A 23,955-nucleotide genomic window follows, 5' to 3' on the forward strand; every position below is an offset into this window, starting at 1 on the left:
ATACTCTCGTTTTTTGGAAGGATGCTTGTAGGGCAGGGTTATAACTCAAAGTATTGATTTGTATATTTTCTGGTTATTTTTCTCCTTCTTTGCTTGCTCATTGGTACCCCGCGGGCATTTTTTCCTTGGGAACTGGCAGGCTTCCCAAGTGGTGGGGAACTCAGACACCCTGAGTGGGGAAGGATGGCATCAAGGAGACACCCTGCTTCCATCAGAAAAATCGAGACAGTCCCTGTAGCCTTCTCAGCCCTGAACTCTATTGTCAGCCTTACCCTTGAATTTGATGTTTCCAAAAAGCTCTTTACAATCATCCTCTTGATTCAATTAGTCTTTAACCATAAGGGGCTTTATTAAGTGGAAAGGTAAAGTTAGAATCCTTTGCCAAACTGAAGAGACTCAGGACATCTTCACCTAAGTGTGTGTTATGAAAGATTATTCTACAACAGGGAGCTGATGCCCACTTGATATTCCTACTATGTATAAATACATTTGTAAGCATTCATGCTTTGTTTTGACTCTAGCTATCAGTACCTTTACTGGCAATGTTAACTGAAATCAGCTATTTCAAAGCCATCATCCATTACATACAATAATGTGAAGAGGAAGTTTGAATCAGAATAATTTCTGGAGAAAATTTCTGTGTCTGTTGCAATCAAAGAAATGGAATGTCTCAGAGAAAAATGCTCAGAGATAATGACTTCAGGTTTAGACCGTAGTCATTATAAAACATTTCAAAATCGGAAGAACACAGTTTTCCAGGAGATTAGCAGGCTGTTTTTATTTACGATGGGTCTTACAGAGATTTAAAGCAGTAGTTCTCAACCTTGGCTAGATATTACAACCTCCCAGGGAGCTTAAAAATAAGTGCTAATAACTCAGTGTCTCTGGGGATGGGCTCCGGTGGTTCCAATATACAACTGAGATCAAGAATCATGGTCTGAAAAAGTGTTTTTCATCTGCTTTTGTTTACATAATAAAAATAAGGCTTGGAGCTCTATTTTTAGGGATGTAGTGGTGGTGGTGTGTTCAAGGTGAGGAAGGAGGGTGAGGGTAGGCATGTAGGTCTCATTTGTCAACGATGTTATGCTATAGGTTATCACTGCAAACCAATTTTGAATAATTAGGAAAATCAACAGATAACAATGGTAATTTGGTTGATGAAACCACAATATTATGACTTCAACCTACTGTGCATTCAAATAAAACCTAAAAATTATCTGCCAGATGCTGGAACAGCCCTGTTCTGGGGGTTCCAGCAGCAAACAAGGAAGCTACTCCCCTTGCTGCCCTGGAGTTCATATTCTAGCAGAACGATGCAACACCTCCCTGTGGCTGTCATCACATTCATACGGTGCTAGGCATTGCCAGGACTTTCAAAAGAAGCATAAAAAGAGAAAACAGAGAAAGATGTTTTTCTTGTTCCTAAAGAGCTACTGGCTTGGCCGAGGAGACGATACTGCTGCATCCATTAGCATTATGCACTCGTATGTGTCTTGTGCACAATACTCCTTATGTGCTAAATTTGGGAAGATACATTGATAAACATGAAAGAGTTCAAATAGAGCACAAAATTAAAGAAAGAGTTCTCAGGGAAGCTTTGTAAAAGGGGTGGAACTAGAATTTGTCTTGGAGGACGGGTAAAGAGTAGATAGAAAGGAGGTGGTGAAAGAGCAGCTGTGGGGAGTGGGGGATAGAATAGCTCAAGTGGAAAGAGAAGGGTAAGAGCAGGGACAGTGGGGAGAGAGCCCAACTGGAAGGACAGCTGTGAACTTAGGAACAGTAAGTATTGAGGTTGGGACTTCCCTGGTGGCACAGTGGTTAAGAATCCGGATGCCTGCCAATGCAGCAGACACGGGTTCGAGCCCTGGTCGGGGAAGATCCCACATGCTGTGGAGCAACTAAGCCCGTGCACCACAACTACTGAGCCCATGCGCCACAACTACTGAAGCCCATGCACTTAGAGCCCGTGCTCCGCAACAAGAGATGCCACCGCAGGGAGAAGCCTGCACACCGCAACGAAGAGTAGCCCCCGCTCGCTGCAACTAGAGAAAGCCTGCGTGCAGCAATGAAGACCCAACGCAGCCAAAAATAAATAAATAAATAAATTTATTTAAAAAAAAAAAGTAAGTATTGAGGTTGGATAGAGACAGTGAGAGTAAAATTATTTAAGGTCTGAAAAATGTAGGTAGTGCAGGGATCTAAACATCTCCTCTGACTCAGAAAGTAATGACTGGGCTGTGATGCACAGAGACATCTCCAGAATCTGCATGTGCTCAGCTTCTAAGCCCAACTGTAGGTTAAATACTGATCACGCTCTTGAAACATTTGAATCAGTGGTAAAAACTGAATTTAACTAAAGCCCAGATACAGCTAAAATACATGTTTGATTAACTCAGCTCTCCACCTTAGCAGACTGATAGAAGAAATGGGGTGTTTTGTTGGAGGTATGTATTATCTACTTCAGTCAATTCTAATATTTTAACACACAATGTCTAGCATAAACAAGAAATCACAATACATGTAACGAAGCAGGAAAATGTGGCCAAAAATGAAGAGAAAGGATAGCCAATACAGGCAAATCCACAAATAACCCAGATACTAGAATAAGCAGACAAGGACTTGATCTGTGATATAAATGGTAAATATCAAGTGGAGAAATGGACAACATGCATGATTAAAAAATGAACAAATTCAGCAGAGAAATGTAAACTATAAGAAAGAACTAAATGGGAATTCTAGAACTGCAAAATACAATGTCAGAAATAATGAATTTATGTGATGGGCTTTACAGAAGATTGACCCAGGACAGAGCCTTGAAGCAGAGTGGAGGAGAAAAAGCCAAAGGAAAAGAAAGAGGAAGGAAGAAAACTAGGAAAGTTTTCTCTTAGGAATGAAGATGTATGAATATTTCAAATGCTTCTCAGAGGTTGGAGCAAGATCAGAAGAGAGACATGCCCATACTAGGAAGCATGGAGACTCTTGGAGGGGCCTTAATACAAACTGTTTTACTGAAAAATAAAATCAGGTGGCAGAGTTCACTTTGTATCATGCATATCATGGAAACACCGAATATTCCTTTATTGGAGGATTTTACGAAGATCAGGGTGGCAGTAGTGATTTGGGGGTGGGAGCTCAGAAAGGGTGAGAGGGACAAAGTGACCCAGGTAGGATGCCATGGGTGTGCCCTGGACTTGCCATGCTGCAGGCTGAAATTGGAAGGTGAAATACACATGAAGAGTAAGGAATTCAAGAAACTCCCCAAAGAAGTGTCAACAAGATATCCTGATGGATTTACTGTCTAAGGATAAAGAAAAGAAGGAAAAAACCCCAAAGTGTCTATCCATTTCTGTCACTGGAAAAACAGGGGCAAATAAAAAACTAGGGTTTGGGTTAGTATATGAGGAGTAAAGGGGAGGATGACCTGAAAGTTCAACCTTTTGAGTTTCAGGTAGAGTGACAGAGCACAGGTGTCTCGTATTGGGCTGTGGAGGTGGGAGGCCTGTCTTGGGTAGAACTTCTAAATTGTTTCCTCAGCATGGCACACATAGAAAATGCTAATACCTGTACTGTGTCCTGGGGTCAGAGCTGTGCCCTGCTGGGGGCTACGGATCCAGGCGCTTGCTCCCCAGACCTTCCTGAGGGCTGAGAGCATCAAAGTTGCGGCACATCTGTGACCCACTCATGGTACACAGTGTGGGGAACTCTGGTCTAAGGAAGCAAGTTGAGGCCTTGTTCCCTGCAGTAGCCCCAGTGGTCCCTCCATAACTATTTGCTGTGGCTCGTCTCTCACACACAGCCTCTATTCTCACTTTTTAAGAGTAACAAGGTTGCTAAATAGACATTTCTCCAAAGAAGACATACAGATGGCCAACAGGCACATGAAAAGATGCTCAACATCGCTAATTATTAGAGAAATGCAAATCAAAACTACGAGGTATCCCCTCACACCAGTCAGGATGGCTATTATCAAAAACTCTACAAATAATAAATGCTGGAGAGGGAGCAGAGAAAAGGGAACCCTCCTACACTGTTGGTGGGAATGTAAACTGGTGCTGCCACTATGGAAAATGGTATGGAGGGTCCTCAAAAAACTGAAAATAGGGCTTCCCTGGTGGTGCAGTGGTTGAGAACCTGCCTGCTAATGCAGGGGACACGGGTTCAAGCCCTGGTCTGGAAAGATCCCACATGCCGCGGAGCAACTAGGCCTGTGAGACACAACTACTGAGCCTGCGCGTCTGGAGCCTGTGCTCCACAACAAGAGAGGCCATGATAGTGAGAGGCCCACGCACCGTGATGAAGAGTGGCCCCCGCTTGCCGCAACTAGAGAAAGCCCTCGCACAGGAACGAAGACCCAACACAGCCAAAAATAAATAAATAAATAAATTAAAAAAAACCAAAAAAACCCCTGAAAATAGAGCTACCATGACCCTGCAATCCCACTCCTTGTGGGCATATACCCCCCAAAAGATGAAAACTCTAATTTGAAAAGACACATGCACCCCAATGTTCATAACGGCGCTATTTACAATAGCCAGGACATGGAAGCAACCTAAGTGTCCATAGACAGATAAATGAATAAATAAGATGTGGTACATATATACAATGGAATATTACTCAGCCATAAAAAAGAATGAAATAACACCATTTGCAGCAACATGGATGGAACTAGAGATGATCATACTAAGTGAAGTCAATCAGAGAGAGACAAATGTTATATGATATCACCATATGTGGAGTCTAAAAAATAATAGAAATAAGTTTATTTCCAAAACAGAAACAGACTCACAGACATAGAAAAAAAGTTACGGTTACCAAAGGGGAATGTGGGGGAGGGATAAATCAGTAGTATGGGATTAATTGATACGCACTACTATATATAAAATAGATAAACAACAAGGTCCTACTGTATAGCACAGGGAACTATATTCAGTATCTTATAATAACCTATAATGGAAAAGCATCTGAAAAAATGTATATATAACTGAATCACTTTGCTGTACACCTGAAACTAATGCAATATTGTAAATCAACTGTACTTCAATTAAAAAAAATAGATAAGTACCTGTCCCCCCCCCCAAAAAAAAAGAAAAGGAAAAGAGTAACAAGGTCACTTATAATGGACCTGACTCTCACACAAACACTAGTTGGTATTAGTCCGTGGAGTTAATATTCAGTTAAAAAGTTTAACATCACTTTTCATTTCATAGCTATGACATTCCTCTCTGATTAGTAAATTAAAGTGTTCAAGCCTGCAAGTGAGGACCATGGGAATTTCTTATCCTTTGATCTACCTTGCACATTGAATACCCTCTAATGTTGATGCTGGAATATTAGTAACTCCTAATGAAAAGCAACACGTTGTACATTACCATACGCCTGCACCATTCTGGTTTGTGCTGTCTCGAGTTCAACTGCCTACATTAAATAGTAAGGATGATCAAATCTGGGATTCAAAGGATATTAGGTGCTTTAGGAAACAAGCTGCTTGTCTTTTATCATTTCACTCCAAAGCCAGTATTTTACCTGACATTGTTCAAAGATGTTATCATACACAAAACTGAATAGGGAATTCCATTTTAAATTTGAAAAAACAGGTTTGCCTCAGAGACAGTACATTTTCATGAGCTTTCTTGGTTATAAGAGAAGAAATCTCTAAATTTCAACTAAGTGTCTTGAAAGAACTTTTGGGACATTTTGAGGAGGAGCTGTGGGGAACTGTCTGATTCTTTGCCTCTCTTCTCCTCTTTGACCTCAGTCTGGCAGGATGAACAGATGGGCTTTCTCTTCTCAAAGCATCTCAAGAAGCTTGCTTCTTCTCAAGGAGCAAAATCTGCTTTTGTGCCATCTCACAGACCAGCATCCTAGCTCTTGGCCTCAGCTGCCCAGATGCTAGGGGAGCTGCCCTGCCTATCTTCCATCACCTCCTGGGTCCCCGGCCTCTTCTGGGGCTTGCTGTGTCCCTCGTCCTGGATGGCTGCTTCACCTCTCTACAGTGTCTGCCTTCTCTTCGTCTTACTGCCTTATGTGTCCTCCAGGTCAGATCCACTGGACTATTCAATTTATGGCACAAGCCTATACACCCTTTTTTTTTTTTTTTTAGCAGAACCCCCAATTACATCTACCCTTGCCTGCTCTGCAATTCCTCAAGATCCAGCAAAATAAATACAATCAAACATAAGGCAGAATGGCTAAAAAAGTATTCATTTTAAAACTTTTAAACTACTTTCTAATCCATTATTTTTAGTATTAGAAAGTAAAAATAACAATTTATTTCCACATGATTAAATGTTTTTCTCCCCTTTTGGCAAGGGGAAGAGCTAGCAGTTAACATGGAGAAGGAATATAACTTAAAAACATTATTCTGCTAAAATCCTCTTATTTTTTTTATTTTTTTATTTTTTTATTTTTTAAATCCTTCATGGGTTAGGTTTTTTTTTTTTTTTTTAAAGCGCTCCTGACTTATTTTTTTATTTTTTTGGCTGTGTTGGGTCTTCGTTTCTGTGCAAGGGCTTTCTCTAGTTGTGGCAAGCGGGGGCCACTCTTCATCGCGGTGCGCGGGGCCTCTCACTATCGCGGCCTCTCTTGTTGCGGAGCACGGGCTCCAGATGCGCAGGCTCAGTAGTTGTGGCTCATGGGCCTAGTTGCTCCGCGGCATGTGGGATCTTCCCAGACCAGGGCTCGAACCCGTGTCCCATGCATTGGCAGGCAGATTCTCAACCACTGCGCCGCCAGGGAAGCCCCTCTTTTTTATTTTTGATTCTCAAGAGTGGGGGTATTTGGGAGAGCCATTTCATTTCTTATGCATTCTCTTCTCTAAAGATTTTCTTCTGAAACTGTTTGACCAGGCATTACAATAAATACCGAAATGGCCCAAATAAAGTTAGGTGTTTTTTTCCCTCTTTTCTTACAGTGGAGGTTCTGAAATCTGCATCAGCTGGAAATTTCAGTGGACTCAGTTTCGCCTTTTCCCCACATGGAGTATTTCCAAGGGGCCAATCATGAAGTCTTGTTTAATAAAATCATTATTGGCCCTTCAATTTATTTACAACTTCCCCTTCCAAGGAATTCTTATCTGCCAGACCCAGCCGCCAAAATTCCCCAACAGGTGTCTGAAGTTCATTAACAAAGAACCCATGTCTTTGCTGGAAAGGAGGGCAGCATTCATGAGATTAGGCTCTCGGGTTTGGGAGATGAGAGCTCTAACACAGGCACCTAATCTGAAGATACCAAGTTCTGGCCAAAGCACACAGCTCTCCAGCTGCCTAGAATTTGGCTCGTGAAATCAACTTATTAAAGCGAGTCAGCAAAGAATGCTCTGAAAAATCACCTTGTCTGGGAAACCGGGCTTCTCTTAAAATTACTAATTGAAATTACATGTGTTTTAATTAAAACAACATCTGCCAGGGTCTGAAGAAACATGTTTTGAAATGCAGAGAAGGTATGTCTCTAAAAATATCCTCAAACCTACTAAAGTAATGCTTATACATTCCCAGAAATAAAAATATTACTTTGCCTCCCAGGTTGCACTGACGTTTCCAGAGCCTCAAGTCTTTCCCTGGGCACAGGGGGGATTCCCCAGGGTCAGGAACACAGATAAAGAAAGTGCCCATGTGTGATGAGTGGCCTGTGAAAAGTCTGCCCTCCAGAATGGGGTGCCCACATCCCAGCGGGTTCTGCTACACGGAAGCCACTGGCATGAGATGAGAATGTAATAAAATACACGCACGTGTGTATTTTAACTGATGGTAGTGCCATACGTTTTAAGAGCCCTAGGAGACACTGTGAGTGCTGTGATATTCTGAATACTCAGAGGATGATGGCCAGGATGTGTTTCATTCCTAGGCCAAAGAATTGAGACAAACGTTGAGAAATGATCTCCTGAGTAACATCTGGAATGCTGCTTCATGGGGACTGAGACACAGGCTTAGGTGTCTGTTTATTCCCCGAGAGAACATGCTCTCATGATTCAAGAACTGGGTAAAACAGATCCCAAAGTCTGGATGAAGATCAGGGCTGCCAGGTGTGGAATTCCATGGATACACATCTCAAAATTTCAGCTGTGAGATGACTAAACAAAAGAGAATGTTTACAAAGCTACACACATTTAGGACAGTATGGATACAATGAAGGTTCCCCCCGTTTCCCCCCTCCAGTTCTGCAAAGGAAAACACATTTCTCACCAAGTAAAGATCTGGCACAGGGGGCAGGGGCTGGCGGGGGAGGGGTGGTTAACATTCCATCAACATTACCTTCTCCTTTATTCCGTCTTTATTTTCACTTAAATACAGAACGTTTTTATGTAATCCTTTAAAAATAAGCAACCACTGTCTATAAAGAATCATTAGAGTGGTCAGCTAAAATCTTTTATTTGAATATTTAAAATAGATTGTGGCAAGAAAAAAGGCTAGGAAGGGAATGTCCCTTGTGTCAGCCCCGCTGCCCCCTCCTCCCCAGAATGAATGAAAGGGAGGATCTGAAAACCTTGAGAGAAGCAGCAACGGGCTTGTTGCTTAAATCATAATTAACTCCCGGGCAAGAAACTGCCCTTCTTTTGTTCCTGATTTCATGAGTGTGGAAAAGCGTGAGACGTGCGCTGCTAGGTGCCCCTGGAGATTTGGGGCTCCCTTCTCTTCTGTCCCTTTTGGGGGACAGCTGTGCTTAGGAGCCAGCAGGCTCCCCTGGGAAACGGCCCTCCCTGATGCCGGAGAGTCCGGATTCTGTCTGGTGCTCCCTTTGAGGCTGGATTGGGTTGAGAGGGTGTTGCCTGGATACAAGAAGCTCAGAGAGTTGACAACGTGAAAAGAAGGTCAGCCCAATGCGAAGAACGGGTCATATCATACGAATGTATGGAGGCAGCATTCTGCAATTCCAAACGTGGTGACCTGGCCTCCAGACGATAACAGAGTGCAGGGAAAGGGTCACGCAGGGCAGAGGGGACGTGGCTAAAGGACTGAGATGAGCTGGGGAAGGAAGGGCCAGGTTCACAAAGCAGTGGAAGGTCCTTCTCTTCAGTCCGGGGAGGGGAGTGAGGCAGCCGGGAGGAGGCTTCCAGCGCCCCAGCCCTGGCTCGCCTGCCGGAAAATGTGGCACGTAGTCACCACACAGGGAAGCGAAGGGAGGGTGCCCTGCGAGCTCCGCCAGTGCCACCCGCAGGGGTGCAGTGGCTCTGCCAATCTCTGATAGCTATCTGGGCATACGCAGAAAGTGTTACTACTTCCTACCCAGTCCTAAACCTCTTCCAAAGTGGCAGCAGAATGAGTTTGACTAGAGTCCAGGACTTCAGGCAGCATCTGAGCTGTCTTTCTTTCCTCTCTTCCCTGGATGCTGTGGAAAGAGGCTGAAACAGACCTCCCCTCTACCCCCTCCTTCTCTCTTTGTGGGATTCCCCAAACCTCCTCTAGATCTGTTCTCCAGAATAAAAAACCCGTGTTATTCTCCCATCAGAGAATTAGTTCAGCAAATATGTACTGAGCATAGCAAAGGGCTAGGCATGGTAGGACATACAAATAAATATGGAACCTGATTCCTGCTTCTTATCTCATTGGGGGGAAATGCAATACATACACACAAAAAAAGACAACACAAAAATAAAATTACATAATGGAAATCCAAGACAAATTAAAAGATTTTTTATCAAGTAGGTATTACCCACCTCCTTTCTGTATTCAAGGAGCAGTGTTCATCAGGAAGGCCACCCAGAGCTGGGCTCTGAGTGACGGCTGGGGGGTGAGTAAATGCACAGAGATGAAAGAGCGTGCCAGGGAGGGATACAGCTTGCATAAAGGTTTGTGAGTGGGGATGATGGTACAAAAACCGGTCTGGCTGAATAATTCATCAAAAAGAGTGGTTAGGGGTAAGAGGCCGTTTGGTAACACCACCCAGTACTTCTCCTGTCCAGTGTTCATAGGTGTTGAAGTTTTTTATTTTGTTAGTTTTGTTTGTTTGCTTGTTGGCAGAGAGGATAGGGAATCTGGCAAAAGAAATACCTGCCATCTTCATCAGGAACTGTCAATGTGCTGAAATGGATGGCATTTTGGTAAACTTATTAGAGCCATACAGTGTTGTTTGTTCTTTTCTCTGAAGCTAATTATTACCATTAAAAAAAAAAAACTCTTTCTGAATGATGAAATAACACTTTATGCAGAAGGATAATTAACAGTTTTGGAAGGCTGCAAAGAAATGGATGGATGTGCATTCACCTGGACCACTGCACCACTTCATTTGGAAGAACACAAAGATCTACCTGTAGCCTACTTAGCACCTGATGGCAGAGACATACACAGAACCATGGAAACAGCCTGAATGGAAAGACAAGGAGAGGCAGAGTATTTGACACTACTTTTAGTGCTATCTTTAAAAAAAAATTTTTTTTGAAGAAATCAAAGAGGAAATCAAAAAATACCTTGAGATAAATGAAAACAAAAGCACAATGATCCAAAACCTACGGGACGCAGCAAAAGCAGTTCTAAGAGGGAAGTTCATAGCAATACACTTTTACCTCAGGAAACAAGAAAAATCACAAATAAACAACCTTACACCTAAAGCAACTAGAGAAAGAAGAACAAACAAAACCCAAAACTGGTGAAGGAAAGAAATCACAAAGATCAGAGCAGAAATAAATGGCATAGAGACCAAGAAAACAATAGAAAAGATCAATGAAACTAAAACCTGGATCTTTGAAAAGATAAACAAAATTGATAAACCTTTAGCGAGACTCATCAAGAAAAAAAGGGAGAAGACTCAAATCAATAAAATTAGAAATGAAAAAGGAGAAGTTACAATGGACAACACAGAAATACAAAGGATCATAAGAGACTACTACACCAATAAAATGGACAACCTGGAAGAAATGGACAAATTCTTAGAAAGGTACAATCTCCCAAGAATGAACCAGGAAGAAATAGAAAATATGAACAGACCATCACAGTACTGAAATTGAAACTGTGATTAAAAAACTCCCAACAAACAAAAGTCCAGGACCAGATGGTTTCACAGGTGAATTCTATCAAACATTTAGAGAAGAGCTAACACCTATCCTTCTGAAACTATTCCAAAAAATTGCAGAGGAAGGAGTACTCCCAAACTCATTCTATGAGGCCACCATCACCCTGATCCCAAAACCAGACAAAGATACCACAAAAAAAGAAAATTACAGGCCAATATCACTGATGAACATAGATGCAAAAATCTTCAACAAAATACTAGCAATCCAAATCCAACAATACATTAAAAGGGTCATACACCATGATCAAGTGGGATCATGTGTGCTACTACCTGAACCTCATTAGAGCTGATGGGGTGGACTGATTGTTGTTCAATAGCTTATTTGGACTATTCCTTATCATGGAGTCCAAGGAAGATGAACCTTTCCTTAACCAGAGTTGTGGTAGCTGCCCCCCCCCCGATTAAAAGAATGATCTAAGAAGAGATGTAATTTAAACTGGACCCCAGTGATGAAAACAACTGGATTCCTTCTGAAATTCTGAGTGTCTGCATACATCTAGTAAACTTTAGTAGGAAAATGAACGGTTTTTGGATGATTTTCTTTATTAATATAAAATCCTTTTCTTTAGTTAATGTTTTATTTCATTTGCTTACTTAATGTTTTGCTGATGTGGAGTTCATTATAAGATAAAGGCCAGACAGGAAAAAATTCAGTTATTCATTCAGCAAATATTGATGAATCCCTGGTATGGGTCAGGCATTGTTCTAGGTACACGAGCTACATCAGTAAACACACAAGGTGGAATTTCCTGCTCTTAATGGGTTTACATTCTAGTGTGGAGAGATGGACAAGAAACAAGATAAATAAATAATATGTTATATATTAGAGGGTGATTAGTACTGTGAAGATCAGTAAAGCAGAAAAGGGGATAGAATTTTAAGAATGGGCACCAGAAAAGGTTGTATTGGGAAAGTAACACTTGAGTAAAGACCTGAGAGGGTGAGGACTGACCACAAGGACATCGGCAGGAAGAGGAGTCCAGGCAGAGGAAGCTGCATGTTCAAGGGCCCTGAGGCAGGCTTTTGGCTCTGGTTATAAAGGAACTGTAGTGAAGCAGTGGCCACAGAAAGGTTAATGCCAGTGAGGAAGAAGGTGAGGTTGGAGAGGGAACAGAGAACTGGATTGTACAGAGCAGTGTCTGCCTTGCAAAGACTTAACTTTACACTGAAAGAAATGAGGAGCTGATGGAAGCTTTTAAGTGGAGAAAAGACATGCTGTAAGGTTTTGATAGGACCACTCTGGCTGCTCCTTTGAGAGTAGATGGTAGGGGGTGAGGGTAGAAGCAAGGAGACCAGGAAAGTGGCCATGGTAATAACGCAGGTGAGAGAGGATGGGATCTGGGGGGACAAGGCAATGAAGGTGAGAAGGGTCAGGTTCTGGGAAAATTCAGAAGGAAGACCAGATTTGTTGATGGACTGGATATGAGAGTAAAGAATCAAAGGGGAGAGCAAGGTGCTTATCCTGGACCACTGCAGGGACAGGTTGCCATGTGGAAGCCTGCAGAAGGACTGGTTTTGGGGGAAAAGACAAGGAACTCAGGTCTGGAGATGTTATACTTGAGATGCCTGTCAGACATCCGGTGCAGGTGGTGGACAGACTACTGGATACAGAGATGTGAGATTCATACCAGAGATATCTATCGGGGAGTTTTCAGAATATAAATGATCTTTAACACCAGGAAACCATACGAGGTCACCAAAGCTTTGATTGAGAGTTGATAGAAAAGTCCAAGTTTAATTTTGTCTTTGTTCTTGGTTCAAAGTCGTTGCAACTTTCTTTTCAATACATAAAGTTCTGTAGAGCATTTTCTTATAAAGAACCACTACTTTGATACAATATTTAAAGCAAAAGAGTTGGCAAAGGTCACATTTCCTTTCTCCTAGATAGAATAGAAGAGTGCTTTTTGGTTCAATTCTGCTTTTCTTACTCAAGAAAAAAGTTATTGACTCCATAAAGCCTATGGCTGAGATATTTTCACTCCTATTTTTAAACGTTTGGTTCCCTTTCCTGTCTGGTGACATTTGATAGTAAAGGCTTAATTTAACATGGGCAATATGGACTTCCAAATGTTCCTGCCTCAGAGACAGTTCTAGATAACTGGCTTCTCGGAAAGAAGAGACGCCTTGAAGCTAGAAGACAAATCAATAGTTCCCTATTTTGTTATATTTTAATCTACCAAAAGAAATAAAACATCCAAATGCACAACACCTAGTAGTTCGTACCCAAGCAGTAGACTGATTAACTATTGATTTTCCCTGCATTTTATAGAGGAGCCCTAGGATTTGATTACAAGCCCCAGCTCTGTCCTGCCTAAAACACCTATGCAAGGAAAAGGAAAGGACTAATAGCGTAGCTTAAATATTTAACATCCACCACCACCATTTAAATTAAATTCAAACTAAGTATAATTATAAAATCGTGAGTTTACGTCACGCCTTATGATGCACTGCAAGCATAACAAATAATTGCATTTATTAGACGTAGATTTGAAATCTGGTCCCTGTGAATAAATAAACGGCTTGGAGACCTGCAAATACTTTGGTATTCACTGGAGGATATGATGGGTATTGCGAAATGTCAAGAGAAAAGTGGCTGGTTCCCAGGTCATGAAGGGCTTGGTACGCCACGTTCAGGAATTTGGATAGTGGAGGTAGACCGTTGTATCTATGCATAATTTGTATACGAGACTTGGACCCACGCCTGGTACTCCAACTGCCCCAGGAATGGAATCTTCCCCCTTTACCCGCTCTCAACTGCTTTTCCCAAATCCCCCAGAAGCTGCATAACCGGAACCTTTGCCACGATGGGTGGTCCAGCTCCCTGCTGCCTGACCTCCGCTGATACCTGCTCCCTGTGGGCAAGCTTCATGCTGCACTGATCAACCACCCTACCAGAGTCATCTCTTCGATCCCAGGAGGACGATGGTATGTGTGGAGGCCGTGCCTCTCCCTGGGCAGGTCCCTGTGGTTCATCATTCTCTAAGCATCAATCGTCCTGGCCTGGGTGGGCATCTTCCCAGTTACAGAGGGAGGAACCAGAAGGTCTCTCCAACCTGGGCTCCCACCACTCACTCTGCACCAGGCACACCAGGCCCTGCAAAGGCCTTGAACCCAACCGCATGCTTCCAGATCCCCTTCTGGGAGGCTGTCTGCAGAGGCTGCCCCCTCCGCTTAGATGCTCTTCCCCCCAGAGAGCCACAGGGCCCTGTTGCACCTCCCTCAAGTTTCTGCTCAAACGTTACCTTCCCAACATCTCCTATTTTGACTTTGACCTCTCATTTAAAATCACGACCCCTTACGCTAAGTGAAAGAAGCCAGACACAAAAGCTCACGTCTTGTGTGATTCCATTTATAGGAAATATCCAGAATAGGAAAATCCATAGAAAGCAGACTGGTGGCTGCTGGAGCTGGGAGGAAGGGGAATTGTGGGATGACTACCTAATGGGTACAGGGCTTTCCTTAGGGTGATGGAACTATTTTGGAACTTGACATAGGTGCTGGTTGTACGACATTGCCAAAATGCTAAATGGTACATTTTAAAGTGGTTAATTTTATGTTATGTAAATTTCACTTCACTTAAAAAAAATTGCAACCTTACTAATTACATTGTGCCTGACCCACCTCCATTTTCCCCCACAGAACATTTCTACCACACCGTGGGATTCATGTGTGTATTTTGTTGGCTGTACATCTCCCCTCTTCAGAATGTAAACTCCACCAGGGCAAGGCTTCCTGGCTGCTTTGATATCATCTCTGGGCCTAGAACAGGCCTGGAACAAAGTAGGTCATGGACAAAAATTTGTTGAATAAATAGATGAATGTATGCCTCTTTAATGTTTCATTAATAAAAGAGCCTCCCTATTTCTTGACCACCAAACTAAAGGGAGATGATTCTTTAAAAATACGATTAAGGAGCCAGTATAGTCTAATCCAAAGTAAATTTTAACAGAGAGAGAGGAAGAAAAGTGGCCTGTATCCCATTAGAATTCCAGTTCACAACGTGGAAAGCAAACAAACAGCCGACAAGGATTTAGAGGATCAGGACGATGGTATCCAGTGCTGAGCACTGCGGTCATTTTTAATTTGCAAAGATTAGAAATGTCAACAAACATCGCATTTCCCTCTAAAGTCTAAAAGATAAATTAGCGCACTGATTTCCACTAGAAGGAGAGCCGGAAAAGCAAGGCCTCTGGGCTCTGTACATGCTCTGTTTCTGTACATGCCTATACGTTCTGCACGTGGATTCAACCACAGGAAGTATACTATACTTCAATTAAAGAAAAATGCAGACACTGTGAATCGGAGGGAACATACCAATGAGCTCCTTATTCCTGACGTCCAAGGCCATGTTCCGGAGTGCCGTGGCCACTGCACACACCACTCGGTCATTGTCTATCCGCAGCAGCTCCACAAGGATGGGCAGGCCTTTCTCTTTCCGGACAGCAGCTCGGATATACACCGACCACTGCAAATGAGGGGAAGCAAAGACATTAGGAGCTGGGGTGGAACCCCTACAAGCAAACAGCACGTGTGGGTTTTCACACTGCCGTCTACAGGTGCCAAAAAGGTTGGATGATCAAGACCTCGTTGTGGAATGGGTTGAGTGTGTTAGACATGTACTTAAACATTTTAACTTTATTTTTGTCTCCAACATAGGATAAAGGCTTCAGCTTTAATCAGTTAAGCACTCTTCATTTCGCCGGTGCCAGCCTTCTCAGCCCCTGAGTTAGGAAGCCATTTGCGTGGTGTCTATACTCGGTACTGTAAGATATGGAGGTCTGGGACAGGAAAGGCTGGCTATTGACATTAAGAGGAATAAAAAAAAAATCCTGGGAAAAGTAGAAAACGATAAAAGGTAGACTACAGGTGACTTCTTAAAAAGAGACTTGAATTTGGAGGTGGGGCAGAGAGATAAGGTACAGAAAGTACTGTCAATTAAGTTGTTTGCTGAATAATTAGGAGGAAATAAGTCAGAAAATGGTAGGGGTGAGGAGAGGTAAATATGACATCGAAGATGGAGGGTGAAAATTGTAAAATTAAAAAAATCGAAATATATAATATTATACCTAGGGCCATAATTCAATGTCTAACTTATAAAGTAAGCATACAATTTGTTGTGGGTTGGCAGTCGTTGGCCTTAGTGGAACACACCTAAGGCTCTTTATAGAAATGTACTTGCAGTATCAGGACCATAAAGTATTCAGATTCATTTAACGGAATACAGGTAGGCTCAGGTTTTCCAGACATTTGCATATGTACACTTTATACTCCTGTACAGTGTTCCAGAGAAGAGCATGCACCATAAAAATCAAGCAATATAAGGGTTTACTCTGTTGCAATTTCAGTTATGATCTAAGAGAATTAAATTCATAACATGAGGTTCTGGATTCTGTGGCAGAGTCCTCCTGGGGACCACCAAAGGTGGACAAAGCTCCCACCCCTCCCCGCCAGGTCCCTCCACCCCCTTTCCCCTTTGGGGCAGGCACCCCAGAGCTGGCTCTCACCTGTGGCAGGCAGGGAGCCCCCTCTGGCAGTGAACGTAGGGCATATGCCATGCCTGCCACATCCTCAGCCCAGCCCTGCATGAAATATGAGATTAAAAAAACACACAACTTCATCCTGTCCTACGTTAGAGAAGTCACATTCACATAGTTTCTTATCACCATCAACTCAGACCGAGTGCTTTTCTCCTGCCCCTACTCTGTGCCTCAAGCTCTACGAAGCCTGAGGGGGTGGGGACGCTCATGGAACTCACTAGAGCATCTCTTGTTTGCAGTTAACTATTTCATAGTCCCAACCTCAGGGAGCAAAGGAATGGATGGTCAGAAGGTCTTAGACATGGAAAAAGCTTGAGCTTTGGCAGCCGCTTATTGAAATTTGGCTGTGAGGATGGGATATCCCTTCCAAGGGAAGGCGTTTCATGAAGACAGTTCGAAACCTCCGTCATGTCCACGGGAAATGTCATTTGCAATTTGACATATGCTGAGACATGATTTTCATCTACTTCCTCCCCTGCTTGTGAACCTTTTGGTCTCCAGGGCCCAGAAAAGACTAGACACCTGGGCTTCTGCAGCCCGTTCATTGCTGGGTTCTTCCTTAAGACTAAGGAGGGAAGCTAATGGAAAAGAAGCTAATGGAAGAAAATGGAAATCAGAGTGGGGTGGGGGGGGTCAACATTTCCATACTGTAAGGTAAACATCAACAATATATTTGAACACTGGGGAGATATTCTGGGCCTTTTGAGAGACCAGACAGGATGTTCTGGGAACTCGGGCAGGCTGAAGCATGGGCCCAAAGATGACCTCTTTCCCAGAACCACCTCTTCCCAGACCTCGGATGCTGGCTTGTGCATTAGTGATCTCTTCTAATCCCCCAAACTCCTGGGAGAGTGACATTACTGTTCTTGTTTTATAGATGAGAAAATCTAGACACAAAGATTTTAAACAACCTGCCCACAGGTGTCACCTGTGCCCTTGGCCCCCAGTCTTCTTCCTCTATCTGCTCTGTGATGCTGACAATACTCTCTCCTCTGCCATTATCTCATTCTCTCTTGCCTACACCTCTGGGCTCGGTCTCCCAGAAACTGCCTCCCCCTCCACTCCATCCTTCCAAACATTGAGAGGGGAGAACCTGACTATATCTGAAATGAACCAGGAAAGGTAGGCTATAACTTTTTCCTCCTTAGAAGTCTAGCTATTTTATCCCTTCATGTTGGATGGAAAGATGATTTGGTGTTTGGAAAATAATGAGAGTCCTTCAGCTTTGCTGAGGACTGATTTGAGAGTAACCAAAAATGGCTATGCATGGCCAAAAATGTGTATGAGTTGTAGATACATCTTTTTGCTATGAGAAAATGGTCAACAGTGATAGGTTCTAAGTGAAAAGGGAAAACCAGACAATGGATTTGATCTTATGTTATCAATATACAGAAAATAACCTTTATTTTGAAACTTTTAGTTGTGTGTGTGTTTGTGTGGGTATGGAAAATCCCCAGTATTAGCTCAGTATATGACAATTCAGAATGAATTATTTACATTTCATTCAAAAGATGATGCAAGTTTCCAAAGTTTTCTTAACATGCAAGGATACTGATGCTTTTTAAGTAGCAGCCGAGCAGTCTTGGAATAGGTCATGTATAACCCACATGTGAACCTATGTGCAACCCAACAAGAAGGAGTAAAGACAGCAGAGAGGTGGAAAGAGAGAAGGACGTGATACAGTACTGGGGAGATGAGGAATATTTCCCAAGTGCACTCAACACAGAAGTGCGAGGCTCATACAGAGTTTTTCCAAAAGAGAAGTGAGTTACCTTGGACGGCACTGCAGCCCCTGGGGTTAGCGACGTGTATGAGTTGCCAAGAGCTTTGTAATTGAAACAAAAGAAGTATCACTGGCATGAAAATAGATGAACAAGAGAGATAAGTGTACCTTAATTCATTGTGGTTGAGGTGGAAATCTTTGGACAGAACTTGACTTTTTGCAAACAGAAAGAGAGTGTCATGCACTGAGTCCACCAGTGAGGAGGGAAGGGACAAAGCTGGTAGACCAGGATGGCTTTAAGAAGAATTGTCCATGAGCTGAAGAGAGGATCCTTGATGATTCAAAAGGAGGAGAAGGAAGAGAAGGAAGAGGAGGGGGAGGATGAGAAAGAAAAGATGGAGGAGGAGGAGAAGAGGGGAGGGGGGAGGAGGAGAAGAGGGGAGGGAGGAGGAGGAGAAGAGGGGAGGGGGGAGGAGGAGAAGAGGGGAGGGGGGAGAGGAGGAGAAGAGGGGAGGGGGAGGAGGAGAAGAGGGGAGGGGGGAGAGGAGGAGAAGAGGGGAGGGGGAGGAGGAGAAGAGGGGAGGGGGGAGGAGGAGAAGAGGGGAGGGGGGAGGAGGAGAAGAGGGGAAGGGGAGGAGGAGAAGAGGGGAGGGGGGGAGGAGGAAGCTCTGGTCCAGGAGGAAACAGCACAGAAACAGGACCCAGATGGCTCCTGGTGAGATGCTTTTTCCCAATGAGGACCTCAGGAGGGTTATGATCCCTCAAAATAACCTCAGCTGAGACACACCTCACACTTAGACCTGTACTACCTCATTTAGTCCTCATCTCAACCCTATGCAGTGGGCACTGCTGTTACTCGCATTAGACAGATGAGAAAAGGTCACACGCTGTAGATGCTCAGCCAGGTCTTGTACCCAGGGAGCAGTGCCCCAGAGTTGGTGTGACTGACCACCACTCTCATATGCTTCTCAGAAACACAGGATAAGTTAGACAATCTGCACGCCTAGTTGATCTAATCCCTTACAAATTCACCGATTCACTTTGGTATAACAATTCATGTTTTTATTTTAGTCTTCCAATAACCCATCTGGCACTCTTCTAAACTCCTGAGTTAAAGAGCCTTCTAGTACTGTCAATGGAGCTACTGGACATTTCAGTCTGTTCTTGAGAACTACCTGCCAGGATTTAGCAAATCTGAGACAAGAAGTCATGTGTAATTGGAACGACAATGAGAAAGGCCTTGTGCCAGGAAAGGATGTCTTCTACTTGCATGTGATGGGACAACAATTTGAAATAATAAATGCTGTTTCTTTTCCTCCTTGCCCATGGCTCTTCCTGGAGAGAGGCTCCACCACGATTTGGCCCAATGAGGTGGTGTCAGGATGGGACAGATAACAAAGCAGCAAACAGTTAGTGTTTAAGGGTAGAAAGCACAGATGCAGGTGAAAGATGGGATAGACTTGAAAGGGAATGAGAATAGACAGAAAATATTATGACCCCTCCTCAGATCCCACACAGAGCTTCCTAGCAGGGGAGAGAAAGGATCCAGGTTGGGGAGGAAGCGAGAGATGTAAAAGTATCTTTGGGGGCTGCCACCTGAAGTGCCCGTGGACAGGTCCTCCTCAGTGTGTGAGAGGCTGGTGATAAAACCCCCTGGGAGATAGAAGAGCAGAGAGTCGACAGAAGCTCTGCTGCCCTTCCTGGACCTCAGTGCTGGCTGCACAAGACTCAGGAAGTCCTGCCATGAACCATCACGGAGCAGGGGCCGCACAGTAGGAATGGCAACAGAACTTGCTGGGCAGAAGAGGATTCCTGTGGCCCCAGTGTGGCACGGGGTAGCCCCTGAGAGTTTCTGTGGTCTTGAGTGGGTGGGCTGTGTAAGTTAGCCAGGGAAAAATGCTAAGGATCCAGGGCTGCAGAAGGGTTAGTTGGCCAGGACGTTGGGATGCATCAGAATGGCAGGCATGGACTGTGCCTGCATCTTAAGGAAGCTCAACAGTGGGGAAGGCAGGTGTGGGCCAGGAGAGCACCTTGGACCAGAGGCAGTCCAATCTCCAATTGCCCTGTCCCAGCTGGGAAACCAATAGGACAAGGAGGCTTGTCCTGGGCAAGAGGCAGCATAGGAGAGAAATGATTCCAGACGGAAATGAATACCCAATCTCCATCCCCCGCAGGGATATGAATGCCTGTAAGACCCCCAAGTTTAGCAGCAATCACAGGGGGGCAGGAGAAGATGAAGGCTGACAAGCATAAATGTGGCCAAGTGTTAAACCTTGAGGGACTGGGAAATAGCTGAATTTGATTGAGTTTGCTGGACGTGTCTAGATTATGTGATTTTTCTTTCTTTTTTTCCTTTTTTGCATCAGGCAAAACAAGGGCTCCAGATGACTTTCAAAAGAGAACATTTCTGGTTGTGTAAATGTTTCTGCTTCTCGCTAGCAGATGATGACCCTAAGAGTAGCTTTGGAAGATCACATCTTTACCACACCTTGAAGATGGCAGAACAGCTGTCAGCCTGGGTGAAATAATTCATGGAGGGGAGCTTCCCTCCTCATGCACCTTCCCTTACCTGTTACACCAGAGAAAATAGCTTCTACCTCCTATCTCGTTTGAGCCCTTGCATATTTGGGGGTCTCTTTGTTACAGCAGCTAGAATTTCTCTAACTAATGAGATGTGCTAGTGTGTTAAAATGAACTGTAATCATTGACTCCTAGCCCTAGGTTTTAACTAGTGATGTTGGAAGTGGGGTTCCTCATCCCTGACCTCTTCCTTGTAAATATGACCCCTGGGACACCCTTGTGCCTTGTGTGTGTGTGTGTATATGTGTGTGCGTATATATATATATGTGTATGTATATATATATATGAATGTATACACCCTTGTGTATATACTCCTATTATAGCATCTATCATGTTTTTTTCTGGGCTTTTTGTTTACATGTTTATTATCGGTACCTGAGGGAAGTTACCAAGTCACATTCATCTCTTTATGTCAACTGTCTTCTAATTTCTGGCTCACAGCTGGAGAGTAAAAATGTTTAACTGGTGAAAGAAAATGTCAGGTTGATTTCTAGTACCACGTGTGTATTACTTAAGAACAGCATTCTCCACTGAAAGGCACTAGATAAAAAGGATCAAAGCCACTGCAATTAGCTAGGATCAGCAAGTTCCAACCACTTCCACAAAAGTGTAATCAGGGTTTGAAGAGATCGTACATTTCTTTGGGAGTCTCTCCTAAAGCCAAACTCATCCCTCAATTCTGTGTGTGGGAACAGAACTTTTGATGTAGGGCTTATGAATATCTGCTTGCCCTCAGTGCTGGAAGAACACAATACTGAGTGGCATGTCCTGGGCCACCACAGCTCTGATCATGCTGGGACAGTTAAAATGAAGTTTCCACATTAGAATTCCACTGTGTCCCCACTGCTCAGGTGATTAACCATGCCGGCTTCCAGGGTAGCCCATGTCTTAAACTGGGCTCAGAAAGGATTTCTTCTACAGACAGTTTTACATCTGCTCTAGGAATCCTGGGAATTTCCTTTAGAGACAGGTTGTACCTGCTAGATACCAAACCAAAATCAACTTTACACATTATTAGGCCCAAGAGGTTTAAAGATGCTGCCTCACTGTCTTCTCACTAACATTATTGCTGGTGAAAAATCAGCTGTCATCCTTATTTTTGTATGGAACATGTCTTTTGTCCTCTGGCTGCTTTTAAGATTTTCTCTTTATTACTGATTTTGAGCCATTTGTTTATGAAGCACCTTGGTATAGTTTCATCATGTTTCTTGGGCTTGGGGCTCCTTGAGCTGCTTGGATATGTGAGTTTGTGGTTTTCATTAAATTTGAAAAATTTGGAACCATTTGGAAGATTTTCAACCATTATTTCTTCAAATATTTTTTTCTGTTTTCTTTCTCCTTTCTCTCTCCTCTGGGAATTCTAATGGCACATATATTAGGCCACTTGAGGCTCACTGATGATCTGTAGGGTTTTTTTAAATCTCTCTGCATTTCACTTTGTATAGTTTCCACTGTCATTTTTAAACTCATTAATCTTTCTTCAGCAATGTCTAACCTGCTGTTAATCCCATTCCATGTGTTTTTTTTTTCATTTTAGACAGTTTATTTTCAAATCTAGACATTTTATTTGGGCCTTTTATACACTTTCCACGACTCTAATGAACTTTTTGAACACATGTAGTAGAGTTACAATAACTGCTTGCCTGCTATTTTTAACATCTTTGTTGGTTCTGAATTGGTTTTGAGTGGTTGATTTTTCTCCTCATTACGAATCACATTTTCCTGTTTATTTGCTTGTAGGGTTATTTTCAATTGGATACCAGACATTATTAATTTTAATGCATTGGGTGCTGCATATTTTTCTATTCCTATAGGTATTTTTAAACTTTATTCAAGGACACAGTTAATTTACTTGGAAACTATTGATTCTTCTGGGTCTTACTTTTAAGATTTGACAGGAAAGACTAGAGCATATTTATCCAGGGCTAATTATACCTCAATACTGAGGCAAGACCCTGAGAGTATTCTTCCCAGTGATCCATGAATTATGAGGTTTTCCTGTCTGGCTCTTGGAAATGCACATTATGCCCATTCCTGTGTAAGTGCCAAGTTTCATTCTGTCTAATCATTTCAGGAGGTTGTTTCTTCAGCCTTGGGTATTTCTCTCACATGCATGCATTGACAGATCTCTGCTGAATATTTGAGGGGGATCCTCTGCATACTTCTAGGGTTCTTTCTATGTGTGGCTTTCTCCTCTTTGGTGCTCTGTCCTATGAGCTCTAGTCACCTTGGTCTCCCTAGATACTCAGTTCCATCTCCTTAGCTCAGAGAGTCTGAGGAGCTCCTCCTGGGTTCCTAATCTCTGTGCTGTGGTCTGGAAACCCTCTCAAGACAGTGAGCTGGGACAATCATAGGGCTCACCTTGTTTATTTCCTGTTTCTCAGAGATCAGTTTCTTCATTGACTAATGCTTAGTGTTTTAACAACCATTGTTTCATATATTTCTCTGGCGTGTTGCTGTTGTTGTTGTTATTATTACTACTTAAAGGAATTTGGTGCTCCATCTTGGCAACTTGGGTGGAAGCGGAAATCCCTCAGCTTTAGCTGTTTCTACAGTTTCTGAATGTAATTCTGTAACTTAACACTTTGCTATTCAATGACAATGATGAAAGTAGAGCCAAACTATCCAAAAATGGGCTTATTCTCTAGTCAGTTTGGATGCATGTGGCATTTCTAATACAGGTGCAGCCCTCGGCATCAGTACTACTTACTGGGGTCTTAGAAGAAACCACTAAATATTGTGTGATTAGAACCAGTGACCTGGTGGTGACCCTGGCTCCTCTCCATCTCCTCCTGAGGTTGGGCCCATCGTCATTGTGCCTCAGGCTGGGCATCAGGTCCAACTCAATGTGTTGTCTCTAGGAGCCTGCTGATTGGGCAGAGTCCTCAGATAACCTCTGTGTTTATTTTGGTCCCATTTCTAACCCATTAGGCATGATGCTTCATGTCCCATTTTCATCATGATCTTTCACCACCCTGTTTCTTTGCATTTAAACCTTATGCTTTATATCACACTGTTCACTAGGACAAAGACCTTTGTCTTAGATGTTAAACCATGATTTTTACTTTTATTTCTTGCACTCCACTCATCTGCCCTGGTTCACTTTTAATG

General features: G+C 43.1%; 1 protein-coding gene across 5 annotated transcripts in view; it reads right to left on the reverse strand.

Annotated features, from left to right (window-relative positions):
* The window catches only part of CTNND2 (catenin delta 2), a 938,382-nt gene that overhangs the window by 96,996 nt on the left and 817,431 nt on the right, over positions 1-23,955 (reverse strand). For 3 of the 5 annotated variants that reach the window (XM_059916116.1, XM_059916118.1, XM_059916117.1), the window contains one exon: positions 15,319-15,469. In XM_059916116.1, coding sequence (XP_059772099.1) covers positions 15,319-15,469 — 151 coding nt within the window. Of the gene's footprint in view, positions 1-15,318; positions 15,470-16,508; positions 16,584-23,955 lie in introns of all 5 variants that reach the window. The other 2 variants (XM_059916114.1, XM_059916119.1) reach the window with 1 other exon arrangement.

The sequence above is a fragment of the Balaenoptera ricei genome, chromosome 3, assembly GCF_028023285.1.
Source record: "Balaenoptera ricei isolate mBalRic1 chromosome 3, mBalRic1.hap2, whole genome shotgun sequence".
Classification (NCBI taxonomy): Eukaryota; Metazoa; Chordata; class Mammalia; order Artiodactyla; family Balaenopteridae; genus Balaenoptera; species Balaenoptera ricei.